The sequence below is a fragment of the Lemur catta genome, chromosome 8 (assembly GCF_020740605.2).
Source record: "Lemur catta isolate mLemCat1 chromosome 8, mLemCat1.pri, whole genome shotgun sequence".
In the NCBI taxonomy this organism is placed as follows: Eukaryota; Metazoa; Chordata; class Mammalia; order Primates; family Lemuridae; genus Lemur; species Lemur catta.
Window position 1 is genome coordinate 17,631,226 of NC_059135.1, and position 16,458 is coordinate 17,647,683.

General features: G+C 56.3%; 1 protein-coding gene across 1 annotated transcript; it reads right to left on the reverse strand.

The window, feature by feature from the left end:
• Positions 1 to 4,795: 4,795 nt before the first annotated feature.
• LOC123643346 (C-X-C chemokine receptor type 2-like) lies at positions 4,796 to 9,887 on the reverse strand. Its single transcript, XM_045558820.1, has 2 exons — positions 9,875 to 9,887; positions 4,796 to 6,224 (listed from the first exon to the last, which is right to left on the reverse strand). The coding sequence occupies exon 2, from the start codon at positions 6,197 to 6,199 to the stop codon at positions 5,120 to 5,122; it is 1,080 nt and encodes a 359-aa protein (XP_045414776.1). The 5' UTR covers positions 6,200 to 6,224; positions 9,875 to 9,887; the 3' UTR covers positions 4,796 to 5,119.
• Positions 9,888 to 16,458: the final 6,571 nt, after the last annotated feature.

The window sequence follows — 16,458 nt, forward strand, 5'->3', positions numbered from 1 at the left end:
CAGAAGGACATGAGGGTAAATGAGGGATGATGAGTGGGTGGGCTTAGGGAGGACAGGGTCGGGAGTCAAGAGACCTGGGTCTCCACTCACTAGCTTTGTGGCTTTGGGCAGGTCACTCTCCTCCCTTGGGCCTCAGTTTCCCCATCTGTAGACCAAGGGGTTGGACTGACCGACTCTGCAGCCCCTTCCAGCCCAGATCCTTGATGGAATCCATGACCAGCTGGATGTGTCTCCTCCTCTCCCTCACCCCCGTCCGGGACTCCTGTCCCCTGGATCCTGGCCTCACTCCCCTTTCCTAGCTGCCCCTAGGACCCAGGGCTCTCCCTGCTACCCACCTGGGAGGTCCTGGCTGGCTGGGGCACGGAGAGCAGGGCTGTGCAGTCTGAGGCTGTCCCTGGTGACTGTGGCCTGCAGAGCCTTTCCCAGGGTTTGCTGTCTGGGAAGTGACTCAGGCCCAGCCCAGCCCCTGCAGGGGGAACTTGGCTCAGAGAGGGAGGAGCAGAGGCTGCTGTCCAGAAGTGGCAGAGGCAGGATCCAGGGCACTGGGGAGAATGGTGAGATGGGGGACAGATCTCCTCAGGGGGACCTGGGATCAGGTCACTTGGTGAAACAGGGACTCACCCCTGGTGGCAGCTACAGTTGCTGCTGCTCCCAGTTTCCTTCCCCTTTTCATCCCTTGCGCTGTGCTTCTTCCTCATGGCCAGCAGGTGGCAGAAGGAGGCTGTCGTGCTGCCCACCTGGTCCAGCAGGGCTTGTCTCTTGAGTCACTTGGTTGGAGTGTGGTGCAGGTGGGGAGCGGAGGATGAGGTTCCCACCACCTGCCTCCCTCCCACTTCACCTCAGTCTGCTTAGGGGTCCCCATGAGAGCTGGTCAGCTGTGCCAACGTGCCTGTCCTGGTTCCCATTCCCACAGGGATGGAAGTGACAGCAGCTGTGAGACGCTGTGTCCTGCAAGGGGCCAGCAGGGTTGGGGGAGGGCTGGGGCCCTCCCACCCCAGCTGTGTCTGCCTCCTTGAGGCTGGGGTATTTCCCCCTGGTCCTGGTTTCTCTAGGCAGGGCTGCCCCTGGCTAGTTCTGGGGACAGAGAGGTGAGGAGCAGGGACCTGGGAGGACTGTTGTTTTCTGAAATCCCAGGGACCACGTGTAAACACTGGCACAAGGCACGCCCACGCCTGCGTGCCCTCTGCCCCGCCCCTGCCTGTGTCCCCAGATCAGAGATTTCCTCTCTTATCTGTTCCCCTTGTCTCTGTTTCCTCCTCTCTGCATCCCCCTTTTTCTCTCCCCTTATCTGCTCTCCGCCCCTCCTGTGGTGCCCTTGGTCTCCTACGCCCCTCCCAGTTCAACCTCCCAGTCCAGTCCCCGGCCCCCTCCTCCCTCTGCCTGTGCCCTGCACCCTCCGGTCTCCCTCCTCTCCCGCTTCGAGGAGGCTCATGTCACTGCCCCTCTCCAGGCCCCTCACTGCCTTGCTCCTGGTGGCAGGAGCAGAGAACACTACTCCTAGCAGAGCCGGGCTAGAGTGTCACCACCCCTCCAGACGTCACAGGGGTCCTGGGCAGAATAGTCCCCAGGGCTGGAGGACGGCTGGCTCCTAGGGCTCCCGCCTCCCTGCCCCCTGCCCACAGGGCACCAGGCCAGATGGGCTGCACCTTGAGCTTGGTGTACTGTGAGGTGATGGCGCCTGGTTCCCGCTGTGGTCCCCACCTCCCTGGGAGTCCCTGGCCCCTGGGTGGGCCCAAGGCTGGGAGTTCAGGAGTTTGGTCGGCATGGACAGGAGGAGGCTGCTTGTTCAGGTAGGGCATTGCAGGATTAGACACAGGAGGATGCCCCAGTGGGCAGAGGGTGGCTCCCAGAGTCCAGCCCACCTGAGACAGGTGAGGAGCCAAGACAGGCAAGTGCCCCTCAGGTAAGTGATCAGGACATGGACAGCAAGGCTGGCTGTCCCAGGGAGGGGGTGGACCAGGAACAGGACCAAGTGAAGGGCAGCCAGTTAGGCTGATGTCTCACCTGGGTCCTTGTATGCTTGGGAGGAGGGTGATATGGGAACTGACCCTTAGAAAGGGAAATAGCCCAGGTGAGGTTAGGAGCCACCTGAGACAGGGAGTCATGGACTGCTGGGGCAGGCAGGTAAAGGGTTAAATTTCCCCAGAGCTGGAGCATGGGGCAGCTGTGGCTGTTCCTTCACCAGGAGCACTCTGGGCCAGGGGGAGGGGGCCTTCTGAGCCAGGAGGGACCCACCAGAGCCAGGACTGACCCGGGATGGTGGGGACAGCAGGATCCTCACCCTGTTCTCTCTGTTCTGGGTGAGTCTTGGAGCCTGGCAAGTGGGAAGCCGACCCGGGGTGGGCGTGGGCTGAGGCAGGGAGGCAGGTGTTTCCCTGGATGGGGTGTCTGTGGGGAAGAACCAGGTGTGGTGTAGGTGTGGGGGCTGGATTCCCCCGGGGAGAGGAGGGGGAGGACTTTGGGGTCACCAGGAAATGGAGGACTCCACTCCCTGCATAATCCCAGCCCACCTCCTGGCCTCCCTGTTGGGGGCTGGAAGGCAGCGGCCTCTCAGATTTGGAGCTGTGTTGTGGATTAACTGCTGTCCCACATTCCTCCACCTGAGCACCCAGAGATGAGGTGACTCAAATGAACCCTGTGGCACATCCCACCTCCCAGCTGACGGGTAGTCATTGAAGCCAGGCGTGTGTGTGTGTGTGTGTGTGTGTGTGTGTGTGAGTGTGTGTGTGTGTGTGTGTGTATACATGCACATGCACAAGTGTACTGTGTGTGCCCAAGGAGCCCTCTGCCCCACTCCACTAGGTGTCCCTGCAGGGCACAGGTGATGGCATATTGTGGTGATGGTGCACAGTGCCAGGCACAGGCCGAACACTGCAAACTGCACGCTCCCTCCTGCACAAGCTCTGGCCCCAGTTGTCACCCCAGACACCGACCATAGTGAGGCCAGGCTCGGTGGGGTGTAGTCGTGGCCTGAGCCCTCCCAGTGGCTGGTGTCCCAGGTATGACCCTGATGGAGGCTGAGCCGAGCATAGGCCCTGGGAGAGGTGGGGAAGCCCTCCCTGTCCTGAGCCCCTCCTGTGCCAGGCCCTGTGCTGGGCACAAGTCTGGGCGCTGAGGCCAGGAGGGCCTTGACCCTGGTCACAGGGCTCCACCACCCTCTCCTTTGCCAGCCCCTCCCTCGCCGGCCCCCAGTGGCCCCAGGAGAGGCCCCGCCCCCTGCCCCGCCACACTCCTCCACATGTCTTCCTGTCTGTCTCTGTTACTAGGTTTGTCTGTCTTTCATTTACTTGTGTCCCTTGACACAACCTGTCATTCTCCTAATAATCTTAACTGTCACATCTCCAGGTCAGCCTGGGCCAGAAGGGACGGTTCATGTGGATCTGGCGGGAGGAAGAGGAGCAGCGCCGGGGTCTGTTGGAGGCTGGTGGGGGAGCGCAGGCACCAGGCACCCAGCCTGCTGTGGCTCATCTGCCGGCTCCTCTAGCTGGCCTGGGCAGGGCCGGGCCGCAGCCCCTCAGGGTGGGTTCACCTGGTGAATATGGTCCACATATTGAACTGGGACCAGCGCAGGTGTCAGTCTGTCCTGTAGGTTCCAGATTGTTCTCAGTATTCCTCACTTCACGTCCGTGTTTTCTTCCTGGCTGGCTGTCCTGCCAGCTTCAGATCCCAGTCCCTCCCTTAACACTCCTGGTGACTGTTTCCTCTGCAGACCTGAGAAGTCCAGAAGGATCCCACAACACATGTCTTTGCATGACACCTGGTCCACAGCAGGAGGCGTGGGCTGGGGATGGGGGTGGGCAGGCTGGTCCCCATCTCAGTTCCAATCCTTCTCCCTGGACACAACACATAGCAGGGGGGCTACTTCCTGCAAAGCCCCTCACCTGGGACCTCTGCTCACCCTCGCCCCACCTCTCTGTAGCAATTTGGATGCTTCTGGTTGGAAGTATTTAGTAGTAAAATAAACACCCAACTAAAAGTGGTTTATACCAGAAAAGACACTTAATGAACTCATTAAACAAAAAAATTATAGATATGTGTTTCCAGTACTGGTTCAGTGGTTAAAGTGCCTTTGGAGGCCATGGCTTTTTTTCTTAATAGAGGTAGAATATTCATTACAAATTTACCATTTTAATGATTTTTAAGTGTGTAGATCAGTGGCATTAATTAATTTCACATTGTTATACAAACTGTCAGAACTGTCCATCTTCAGAACTTTCTCGTCACCCAAAACATAAACTCTGAACCCTTTAAACAATGACACCCCTCTCCCCTGCCCCCAGCCCCGGGGAACCACCATTGTGCTTTCTGTCTCTGTGAGTTTGACTATTCTAGGTTCCTCACAGAAGCAGCATCGTCCATTCTTTGCCCATTTATGTCTGGTTCATGTCACTCAGCATAATGTCAAGGTGCATCCACGCTGTAATGTGCGTCCACACTTCATCCGTGTGCATGGCTGATTGTCACTTCACTGCAGGTTCACACCACATTTTGTCTGACCATTCACTCACTGATGAACATTTGGGTGGCTCCACCTTTTGGCTCTTGTGAATAATGCTGCTGTGGACGTGGGTGTCCACATGTCTGTGTGAGTCCCTGCTTTCCATTCCTGTGGGGATGTTCCTAGAAGTGGAATTGCTGGATCCCATGGTGATTCTCTGTTTACTGTTTTGACGACAGCTGTCACAGTGTTTCCACCGTGACTGCACCATTTACAGTTCTGCCAGCAACACACAAGGATTCCAGTTTCTCTACATCCTCACCAACGCTTACTATTTCATGGGGTTTTGTGTGTGTGTGACAAGAGCCATCCTAGTGAGTGTGACGTGGCATCTCATTGGGGTTTTGACGAGCACTTCTTACAGAGCAGAGTGTGTGGCCAGTGGCAGGATGGACAGAGCTCTAGCGCTGGCCTAGTGATGATGGCAGGGGGTGGGCACCAGGGCAGGTTTTCTAAACCATGCAGTGGGGGCCTGGTAAGGATGTGGGCTCTGCCCCTTCCTGCAACCACAATGGGGGCTGCAGTGACACTCACACCATGAACAGCCAGTGGACGTGGGGCTTAGAATGGGATGCTGAGGGGAAGGGAGGAACCCCGAGGGGCTGCACTGAGGCAGGAGTCTCAGAGGGTAGTGGACGTGTTCCCTGAAGAAGAGCCAGCGAAGGAAGGCCTGCTGTCCTTGGGCAAGAAGTCCTTGCTGATCAGGCCACGGGTGGCCAGGATCTTGAGGAGTCCATGGCGAAACTTTTGGCCAATGAAGGCGTAGATGACAGGGTTGAGGCAGCTGTGGAGGAAGCCCAGAATCATGGTGGCTTCCAGGGCCCGGTCAATGGCATTGCGGCGCTCACAGGTGTCTGCAATCACGTGGGTCCTCATGAGGGTGTCTGCGAGCAGGACCAGGTGGTAGGGCAGCCAGCAGAGCAGGAAGATGAGGACCACAGCAAAGATGACCCGCATGGCCCGGTGCTTCTGCCCCATGTGGGCCTTAAGCAGCATGCGCAGGGTGAGTCCGTAGCAGAACAGCATGACCAGCAGGGGCAGGACAAAGCCGAAGGTGTGGGGCAGGATCCGCAGCACCATCCGCCACGTGGCTGTACTGTCGCCCATATCCTCATAGCAGACTGGACTGGCGGAGGGTGGGTAGATGGCCCTACGGAAAATTATGATGGGGAGAGACAGGCACAGGGACAGGGCCCACATGCCCAGACATATGAACTTGACCAAATGGCGCTTCTGAGTGGGAGGACGTACAGTGTGGACAATGGCCAGGTAGCGGTCCACGCTGATGCAGGCCAGCAGGAGAATTCCACTGTAGAAGTTGACTTCCTTCAGGAGCGACACCAGCTTGCACAGGGCTGTGCCAAAAATCCAGCCGTTCACCTTGGAGGCGGCCCAGATGGGCAAGGTCAGGGCGAAGAGCAGGTCGGCCATGGCCAGGTTCAGCAGGTAGACGTCGGTGACGGAGCGGCTGACACGGCTGTACAAGACGACCAGCATCACCAGGGAGTTTCCCAGCAGGCTCAGCAGGAACACCAGGACATAGATGACGACCACGGCATACTTGCTGATTTCTAGATATTCTGGCCGGCACGGGGCAGAATCTGGTAGAATAGGGGGCAGGTCAGTGCTGTAACTGTAATTACTAAAATCTCCATCGAATAAATCTTCAAAGTCGATGTCCTCCCAATTAACATCTTCCATTGTTGAGGCAAATTTAAATCCTGGTCTAGAGAAGAGAGAAGAGAGTGATTGCACAATAAATCCTGCCCAGGATCTTGCCCGTCCACCCAAGAAACTGGGATAGGATAACTTGCGTTGGTGTGTATATTTCATGGAAGCAACTTTCACTTCAGATGTGTAAGTGTTAGGGGCACTAATGTTATGAGGCAAGTTTAGTGATAAAAGGTAAACTTTATGACAATACTATAGTTGTCTTCAATATCAGACAGAAGTTCATGGCATTTTGTGTGACATGGAAGACTTTAAGTTTCCCTTTAGTTAATCCCTACAGAACACAGGGTCCTGCTGCATCGCTCAGTTGTGAGGATCTTTGGCTGTGGAGGCTGCATTTAACGCTCGGAACCAGGTGCTGCCATTCAGTTCTTACTCTGGGGACTGAGCACGCAATCCAGTTGACTTGTACCCCTAGGGAAAGGTCAAGGTTTGACCTCAAAGCTGAGGGATGAATCTCTTTGTGCCACTTTCTGAAAGTTATTTTAAAGGAAGTGTTCTGGACATGGGTTTGAGCAGTAGCAGCATGAGGTTTCTGAAGGCTCGAGCTGGAAGTGTCTTTAATCAGTTAACAAGGCCAAGTGTTTCTCTTTTGGGAAGAAGGAGGTCTGATCAGAGAGTATTTGTGTCCTGAGAAAAACTGTATTAAACATGATAAGCAAGAGGTTGACTGATTCTCCAAATGGGTGGAAATGTAACAGATTATTTGGGCAGCTGGGGGCAGCCACGTTCTGCCATGCCGGGTGAGCAGAGACGCCAGTCTGCTCCCCAAACAAGGGGAGGGGTGGCAGGAAGCAGAGAAGGCAGGGCACACACTACCCTTGTTTGGTGGCTTTCCAGTCGTGCTGGGGACCCTCCTGTCCTGCAGGTGCCCGCCTTCATCCACCCCGACTCCCCTGTCCCCTCAGACTTAGTCTACATCCACAGGCTCTGCCGTTGCTACAGGGACAGCAGAGATTCTGTTCGGCGCATGCTGAACCACTAGGAAATGTCACCCCAGTGTCTCAAAGATTAACTAAAGTAAATGAGCTCCTGAATTAGCTTCCTTTTGTGCCAAAAATAGATCACCATCCTGCCATTTCTTAGAGCAAGGTGCAACTTCCTGTGGCCATTCCCCAGTCTAGAACCTGCCAAAGTGGACCCCAGTGTCAGACCAGAGACAGGAAGTAACCAGTCCCCAGAACAATGTCACACCCACCAGGCTGTGCGTACTAACGACAGCATGGACAGAACAATGTTGGTGAGGATGTGGAGAAAACAGAACCCTCGTACGTTGCTGGTGGGAATGGGAACCAGTTTAACAGTCGCTCAGCAAGGTCACCATAGAGTTACCACGTGACCCTGCATTTGCCAACCTAGCTTATACCCAAGAGAATGGAAAATGTGTGTCCATGTAAAACCTGTACACAAATGTGCACGGGAGCACTGGCAGGTCTGCTGTAGCCCCCGGGGGGTTAGCCAGCAGGGCAAGGTGCACAGTGGGCCAGGGGACTGGGAGCAACCTCAGGACCTTTGCGGGAAGCAGCTGGGGGCAGATCTGCTGTTCTGCTGTGGGTTGGGTGTGAGGGGGGCACAGTCCCGGGCAGAGTGGCAGACTCTCAGTTCCCCAACTTGTGGGGAGGAGGTGGAGCCCACATGTCCCACATGTTTCAGTACAATAATCTCATTACCTTACAAGGCATGCCATGCTCCTGTTGACCTGCCAAGGGCCTTAGAAAGCTCTGTCTTAACCTGAGCCGAACTTTCACCTCTATGTCCCCTTCCTTAAACCCAACGAAAGTCCATTCTGCTCCCAGTACTTCTTGCCTGTACCTTGGTAGAAACAGGATGTCAAGGGGTCTCAAACTCCAATGCCTTGGCACAGCCCATCAGAGACCAGAGGACGGTCACAAGTCAGTACTGTCTCCCCTGAACTCCGATATCCCCCACCCCAGCCCCACTCCACCCAGCCACGAGCTTCTCTGGGTTTACCCTTCCTGACGTGTCCACCCCGTGGGAAGTTCTGCTCTGGGCTCTGAGGGAAGTGAAGTAGCAGAAGCATGGGAGGGGGAAGGGCAAGGAGAGCCAGGAGGGTGCAGGGACAGGGATTGGGAGCAGAGGGTCCCAGGATGGTGTCTCCATCACCCCGAACTCTCAGCTCCAGTTGCAGGTGCTGGCTCCCAGCTCTGGCAGCCCCATTGGACTGGCTGAGACCCCCAGCCTGGCCCCAGCCCACTCCTTTCCAGCTCCCTGCCCTCCTTGGGCAGCAGCGGCCAGGCCAACGCCAAGCTGGGTCCCCAGCACTGGTCCCATTAAGGGCTCTCCCGCCCAACTCTCCATCCCAATCCAGAAACTTCCCCCTCCCTCCCAGCCCCTGGGCCAGAGGTGTCAGGCAGGTGCCTCCCCTGCAGCGAGCTCTGAGGTCCTGGGAGAGAGCTGGGGTGGGCGAGACAGGAGAAGCCGCCAGCTGGCAGGTGGGATTTAAGGCCATGTCTGAGCCACAGCGGTCCCCACCTCCACAGGCAGTTTCTGGGGAGAAGAGAGAGTGCCCCCCTCACAGTCCTCCACTTGCCTCTGCTCTGCCACACAGAGGAACAGCTGGGGCTTCCGCAAGAGAAGCCCCTGTCCCCAAGGATGCGGGAACCCTAGTATGCAGTTCTCCCTTCTATGTCCACCCACAGCCACCTGCCTTCCTGCCCTCCTGAGTCAGCCCCGGCCTGCCCAGCACCCATCCTGTCCCCAGCCTCACCCCAGTCCCCTGCAGGGAGCCCAGCCTGGGAGGACAGCAGGCTTCCCTGGGTCACCCCCTCAGCCACCCCTCCCAGTTTCCTCTTGTAGCACGGTGGCCAGACTAAGACATCTGGGCAGGCAGACCTGCCTGGATCTGGAATGTGGGGGCCAGACACTGAGGTCACCCTGCAGGGATACCCAGACTGGCAAGGGGTGGCAGGATACCAGTAGAGAGGAGACTACAGAGGGTGGTGGAAGGAGCAAGAGCTGGCGTTTGGGGAAGTCAGAGGGGCCCTCATGCCAGGCTGTGCCCAGGCTGAGCAGTGGAGTGGGGGAGAGGGCTCTGAACCTCGACCCTTCCATTCCTGCCAGCCCCCCTTTAGCCTGTTCAGCCCTCTGGGAGCAAAGAGAGCCCCAAGGAGGAGAAAGGTGCCCTTGGGGCACCACCAGCAGCACCAGTGGGTGGCAGGGAAAGAAACGAAGAGGATACAATACTCAGGCCCCTGCCACGGGCAGGCAGGTGGCACAGGAGACCCCCCCCAAGCTTCCCCCTCCCTTGGTCCCTGTGTCCCCACTCCCCAGCTGGCCTCGGTCCCAAGCAGCCACTGACACCAGCACCTTCCCCAGCAAACCGACTCCTTCTGACTGGTGGCTCTCTCAGCACAGGGACAGCCGCACTCCAGACATCCCTGCCAGCACCACAGGAACATCTGAAGACAGGGGATTGACAGGGTGACGCCTGAGGGGCTTGCCCAGCCCAGGGACAAGGCACCAGGCAGGCTGACCTCACCTGCCTTGAATTTACACCCTAATGGGTGGTCTCCACTGCATCAGTACCAACAGCCCAGCAGCCCTGCCGGCTCCATCCCCCTAAAAACACACACACACACACACACACACACACACACACACACACACACACACTCACACACTCACCTTTCCTGCAGAGGAGCCAGTGAGTGGGGTGGGTGTCTGGGCCAAGGCACTCCCTGGAAGGGGCGGTGGCCAGTGTTGCAGGCAAAAGCTGTGGCTGGCAAGAAGCTGGTTGCCCACAGGAAGTGGGTGAGTGAGCCTCCTATCCAGGCAGGAAGTCCCAGGGTCACTTCTGGGAGCAACTGAGCTGTGGGCTCTGCTACCCAGGCTCCCTCCCCGGCTGGCCCAGGGTGCGGTCCAGCCCTGCACTGTCTCCTTCCTGAGTCAGCCAGCTGTTGACCCCTGAGCCTGCTTTAAACCCTGCAGCGCTGTGCTGGCTGTGCTCCTAGCAGCTCTGGCCAGGCTTGGGCAGGGCACAGGCACCTGGGGCAGGAGCTTGCCAGGAAGTGTGCACTGCCCCTCCTTCAGCCACCGGGCCAGAGGGCTTTGGGGACAGGGGTGTGGAAGGGGACAGAGAGGAAGCAGGACCCCAAGAGGGCCAGGACCCCATGGGAGAGTCAGGGCTGCAGAGAAATGGCCAAAGGGCTGTAGGGTGGGAAAGGACGTTCCCTGAGATGATGGTGACATAATATTAATAATAACATAGCAACTCAAACTTTTGTAGAACACTCTTGTTTCGGCTCTTTCCAACTCCTTTCGTGACTGGAGGCCAGGAATCTCACCTCTTATTTTTCTTTTTAAACTTTTTATTTTAAAATAATTTTGGGTTTACAGAAGAGATTCAATGATAGTACAAATAGTACAGTTCCCACATAGCTTTCCACCAGCTTTCCCTGCAGTTAACACCTTACATCATCATGGTAAGTTTGTCAAACTTAATTAGTTAACACTACTGCTATACTATTCTTGTGACTGTAGACTTTATTCAGATGTCACCAGTTTTCTACTAATGTTTCTTTTCTGTTCCAGAATCCAATCCAGGATCTCACTTTGCATTTAGTTGTCATTTCTTCATAATGAATTTCCAAATGTGAGAAATATTCAGTTTCCTTGTTCTTTGCATCTGTTCTTTCACAAATACCACACTGTTTTGATTATTGTAGCTTTAATAGTTTCTCTTAAAGTGAAGTAGTGTCAGTCTTCTGACTTTGCTCCTTTTCAATATTGTGTTGGCTATTCTTGTCTTTTCCCTTCCCATGTTAGGTTTAGAATGATTTTGTTAGTATCAAAAACAACATGCTGGGATTTAAAAAAAATGATACATAATAGATGTACATAGTTTTGGAGTACTTGTGATAACTTAATACATGCAGATAATTTGTAAAGATGGAATCAGTGTATTTACGATGTCCATCAACTTAAATATTTGTCTTTTTTTTATGTGAGAACCATTTGCATTCTTCTGTTCTAGTTATTTTGAAATATACAATAGATGATTACAAAGTATAGTCACTCACCGGTCTATATAAAACAAGGTCTTATTCCTTCTTCAGACTCTATATTTGTACCCATTAATCAACTTCTCTTCATCGTCCCCTCCTCTCTACCTATCCAGCCCCTGCTACCACTGATCCACTCTCTCCGTTTGCCCAGAACAATGTTCTGCAGCATTTCCCCATGTTCCCTTCAAGTAGTTTTATAGTTTCAGGTCGTAGATTGCAGCTTTTAATCCGTTTTGATTTGCTTTTTGTATATGGCGAGAGATAGGGGTCTAGTTTCATTCTTTTGCATACAGTTACATAGTCTTCCCAGCACCATTTATTGATGAGGCTGTCATTACCCATTGCATGTTCTCGGCACTGTGTCGATAGCGAGTTAGCTGTAAATGCACAGATTTATATCTGGGTCCTCTATTCTGTTCTGTTGGTCTATGTGTCTGTTTTTATGCCAGTACCATAGGCTGATTTGGTTATTATTGTTTTATAGCAAATTTTGAAGTCAGGGCGTGTGAGGCCTCCAGCTTTGTTCATTTTATCTATGATTGCTTTGGGTATTTGGGGGCCTTTTGTGGTTTTATATACGCTTTAGTATTTTTATTCTATTATTGAGAAGAATATCATCGGTATTTTGACAAGGATTGCATTGAATCTATAATTTGGTTTGGGTAGTATTGTCATTTTAACAATGTTAATTCTCCAATCCATGAACTTGAAATATCTTTCCATTTTATAGTGTCTTCTTCAGTTTATATCATCAGTGTTTTAAATACTTCCTTCAAAGAAAGACTTAAAAGTCCTTATGGTAGTTGACTCCATCTGCCCTGCCCCACTCCTACCTGATCTATAGCCATGGCTACGCTGGAGTAGAAGGTCTCGTCCCAGCTCCCATCCCACACATGCACCCGCCTGCTGGGTGCCCAAAGAGCTGAGGCCCAGCTGGTACCCAGGGTCCAGGCCTAGGGAGAGGGTTGGGGACAGGAGGAACTGGTCACACGTGCAACAGCAGCTCCAGGCAGCCACAGAGTCTGTGCAGTACAGCACTGGAGTTGGTGACTATCCCTTGCTTATCACTGTAGCCCTGGAGGATGGCAGAGACTGCTACTGCAGGGAGGTTGGTCAGACATCAGGCAGCAAGGCCACTGAGGGACAGGATCCCAAGGCCCCTCACTTCTCCTGAAGCTCAGTGCCACAAAATCTCTAAGGAAACACTCACCTTTCAGATCTCCGGTGACCTTGAGGATGGCCCCCTTTTCTGCCCTGGGGACAGGGAAATGATGCAATTCCTTGTGACATGGAAGAGCAGCCCGGGAGGGACCCTCTGGGCTCTGCTGTCCAATTCTTTCCTTATGCAAAGGAGGAATCAGAGCCTAAAGAGAGAACGTGACTTACCCAGGGTCACACAGAGAGTTAGTGAGGGGGGTGACCAGCCCAGCTCTTCCTTCTGGCCCTGTATGACAAGGATGGTGTGGCCTCCACTTACTGAGCAGGGCCTGGGTGCCAGGCACTGTGCTACGTGCTTGACATCCTTGTCCCACTCAACCCCCATAATAACTCTGGGAGGTTATACCTCCATTTCACAGAGGGAGACTGGGTACAGAGAGGGTGAGTCTTTTATGCAACATCACAGAGCCATGCAGACTTGATCTCAGGTGTGTGTGCCCACAGGGCCTGTGTTCTGGGTCCGATGAAAGCCCGTGCCAGGTGGACACCAGGCTGAGGGAATGTCATCTCCAGTCCCCATGGAGAGCCCTCAGCCTTGCCCGAGCTGTCATCCTCCTCGAGACCCCCACTCATCTTTTCCTAGGCCCCAGCTGAGTGGAAAATGTGTGTTCTTTGAGCAGAGGGAAGCGGAAGCACAGGAGGGCCCCGGGGCTGGCTCTGAGCCAGATGCTGGCTGTGAGGGGCGAGCAGGGCAGCTGCTGCTCATCCTGCCACTGTCTCCCAGGGGATGCTCAGCCTGGTCTCCTCCTAGCGGGTCCAGGGCCCAGACAGGGATCTCGTGGGCCTGAGGGCTCTGGGCTTATCTGAGATGCTGGAGTCAAGACCAGGCATGGGGTGGGAAACCCAGGTGACCTGGCCCCCAGCCTGTGGTTGCTGGCATTTGCAGGTATAGGTGGCTGCACTGCAGCAGGGGACACCACAGAGGGGAGGACAGAAGGACATGAGGGTAAATGAGGGATGATGAGTGGGTGGGCTTAGGGAGGACAGGGTCGGGAGTCAAGAGACCTGGGTCTCCATCCTGGCCTCACACTACTCACTCGCTGGGTGACATTAGGCAGGTCACTTTCTTGGGCCTCAGTTTCCCCATCTGTAGACCAATGGGTTGGACTGACCGACTCTGTAGCCCCTTCCAGCCCAGATCCTTGATGGAATCCATGACCAGCTGGATGTGTCTCCTCCTCTCCCTCACCCCCGTCCGGGACTCCTGTCCCCTGGCTCCTGGCCTCACTCCCCTTTCCCAGCTGCCCCTAGGACCCAGGGCTCTCCCTGCTACCCACCTGGGAGGGCCTGGCTGGCTGGGGCACGGAGAGCAGGGCTGTGCATTCTGAGGCTGTCCCTGGTGACTGTGGCCTGCAGAGCCTTTCCCAGGGTTTGCTGTCTGGGAAGTGACTCAGGCCCAGCCCAGCCCCTGCAGGGGGAACTTGGCTCAGAGAGGGAGGAGCAGAGGCTGCTGTCCATAGGTGACAGAGGCAGGATCCAGGGCACTGAGGAGAATGGTGAGATGGGGGACAGATCTCAGGGGGACCTGGGGTCAGGTCACTTGGTGAAACAGGGACTCACCCCTGGTGGCAGCTACAGTTGCTGCTGCTCAAGGTTCCTTCCCCTTTTCATCCCTCGCGCTGTGCTTCTTCCTCATGGCCAGCAGGTGGCAGAAGGAGGCTGTCTTGCTGCCCACCTGGTCCAGCAGGGCTTGTCTCTTGAGTCACTTGGTTGGAGTGTGGTGCAGGTGGGGAGCGGAGGATGAGGTTCCCACCACCTGCCTCCCTCCCATTTCACCTCAGTCTTGTCCCCATGAGAGCTGGTCAGCAGTGCCAACGTCCCAGTCCTGGTTCCCATTCCCACAGGGATGGAAGTGACAGCAGCTGTGAGACGCTGTGTCCTGCAAGGGGCCAGCAGGGTTGGGGGGGCAGGCGGTGGGCCTGGGGCCCTCCCACCCCGGCTGTGTCTGCCTCCTTGAGGCTGGGGTCTTTCCCCCTGGTTCTGGTTTCTCTAGGCAGGGCTGCCCCTGGCTCTAGTTTTGGGGACACAGAGGTGAGGAGCAGGGACCTGGGAGGACTGTTGTTTTCAGAAATCCCAGGGACCACATGTAAACACTGGCACAAGGCAAGCCCACGCCTGTGTGCCTTCTGCCCCGCCCCCTGCCTGTCTCCACTTGGCAGAGGCTCAGTCCCCCATCTGTCCCCAGTGTCTCTGTCTCCCCCTCTCTGACTCTCCCTGTTTCTCGCCCCTTATTTACTCCCAGCCCCTTCCGTGGTGCCCTTGGTCTCCTACTCAGTCTCTCACCTGCGCCCCCTGCCGCCCGCTCCCAGGCTCTGCACTCCCGGAGCCCTGCGCCCTCGGGTCTCCCTCTGTCCCTTTGGTGTCGCCGCCCGTCGCCAGCTTGGCACTGCCCTGCACTGCTCTGCTCCTGGCGGTGGGGGCAGAGCAGGCACGGACTCCAGGCAGGGCAGGCTGGGGGCGTCGCCATCCCCTCCCGACGTCGCAGGCGTGCTGGGCCAAGGGGTCGCCAGGGCTGGGGCGGTCTGCCTCCCGGGGCTCCCGCTTCCCCGCCCCTGGGCTGCCGGGCGCCGGGCCGGATGGGCTGCACCGTGAGCTTGGTGTGCTGCGAGGTGCTGGCGCCCTGGTCCCCCAGCAGCCGCCAGCCCTTCGGGAGTCGCCCAGCCCAGTCGTGGGCCCAGGGCTGGGAGCCCAGGGGTTCAGCCTGGGCGGAGAGGAGGCAGCTGCTGCTTCAGGTAGGGCGCTGATGGAGTAGGAACGGAAGGATGTCCCCAGTGGAAAGAGGGTGGCTGGCAGAACACAGCTCACCTGAGACAGGTGAGGAGACAAGGTAGGACATGCAGTTCAGGTCAGTGATTGGGAAGTGGACAGCAAGGCTGGCTGCCCCAGGGAGGGGGTGGACCAGGAACAGGTAGGGGAAGGGTGGCCAGTTAGGCTGACTCTCGCCTGGGTCTGTTGTGCTCCTGGGAAGAGGGTGATGTGGGAGTTAACCTTAGAAGCACAAATAGCCCAGGTGAGGTTAGGAGCCACCTGAGACAGGGAAGTCATGGACTGCTGGGGCGGGCAGGTAAAGGGTTAAATTTCCCCAGAGCTGGAGCATGGGGCAGCTGTGGCTGTTCCTTCACCAGGAGCACTCTGGGCCAGGGGGAGGGGGCCTTCTGAGCCAGGAGGGACCCACCAGAGCCAGGACTGACCCGGGATGGTGGGGACAGCAGGATCCTCACCCCTGTTCTCTCTGTTCTTGGTGAGTCTTGGAGCCTTGCAAGTGGGAAGCGGACCCGGGGTGGGCGTGGGCTGGAGCAGGGAGGCAGGTGTTTCCCTGCATGGGGTGTCTGTGGGGAAGAACCAGGTGTGGTGTAGGTGTGGGGGCTGGATTCCCCTGGGGAGAGGAGGGGGAGGACTTTGGGGTCACCAGGAAATGGAGGACTCCACTCCCTGCATAATCCCAGCCCACCTCCTGGCCTCCCTTTTGGGGGCTGGAAGGCAACGGACTCCCAGATTTGGAGCTGTGTTGTGGATTAACTCCTGTCCCACATTCCTCCACCTGAGCACCCGGAGATGAGGTGACTCAAACGCACCTTCTGGCCACATGGCCACATCCCAGCCCTCTGCTCATGGGTAGTCATTGAAGCCAGGCGTGTGTGTGTGGGGGTGTATACATGCACGTGCACAAGTGTACTGTGTGTGGCCAGGAGCCCTCTGCCCCACTCCATCCACTAGGTGTCCCTGCAGGGCACAGGTGATGGCATATTGTGCGGATGGTGCACAGTGCCAGGCACAGGCTGGACACCGTAAATTGCACGCTCCTTCACCTTCTGGCCCCAGTTGTCACCCCAGACACCGACCATGGTGAGGCCAGGCTTGGTGGGGTGCAGTTGTGGCCTGAGCTCTCCCAGTGGCTGGTGTCCCAGGTATGACCCTGATGGAGGCTGAGCCGAGCATAGGGCCGGGGGGACGTGGGATGAGGCCTGGGGTATGGATCGGGCACCC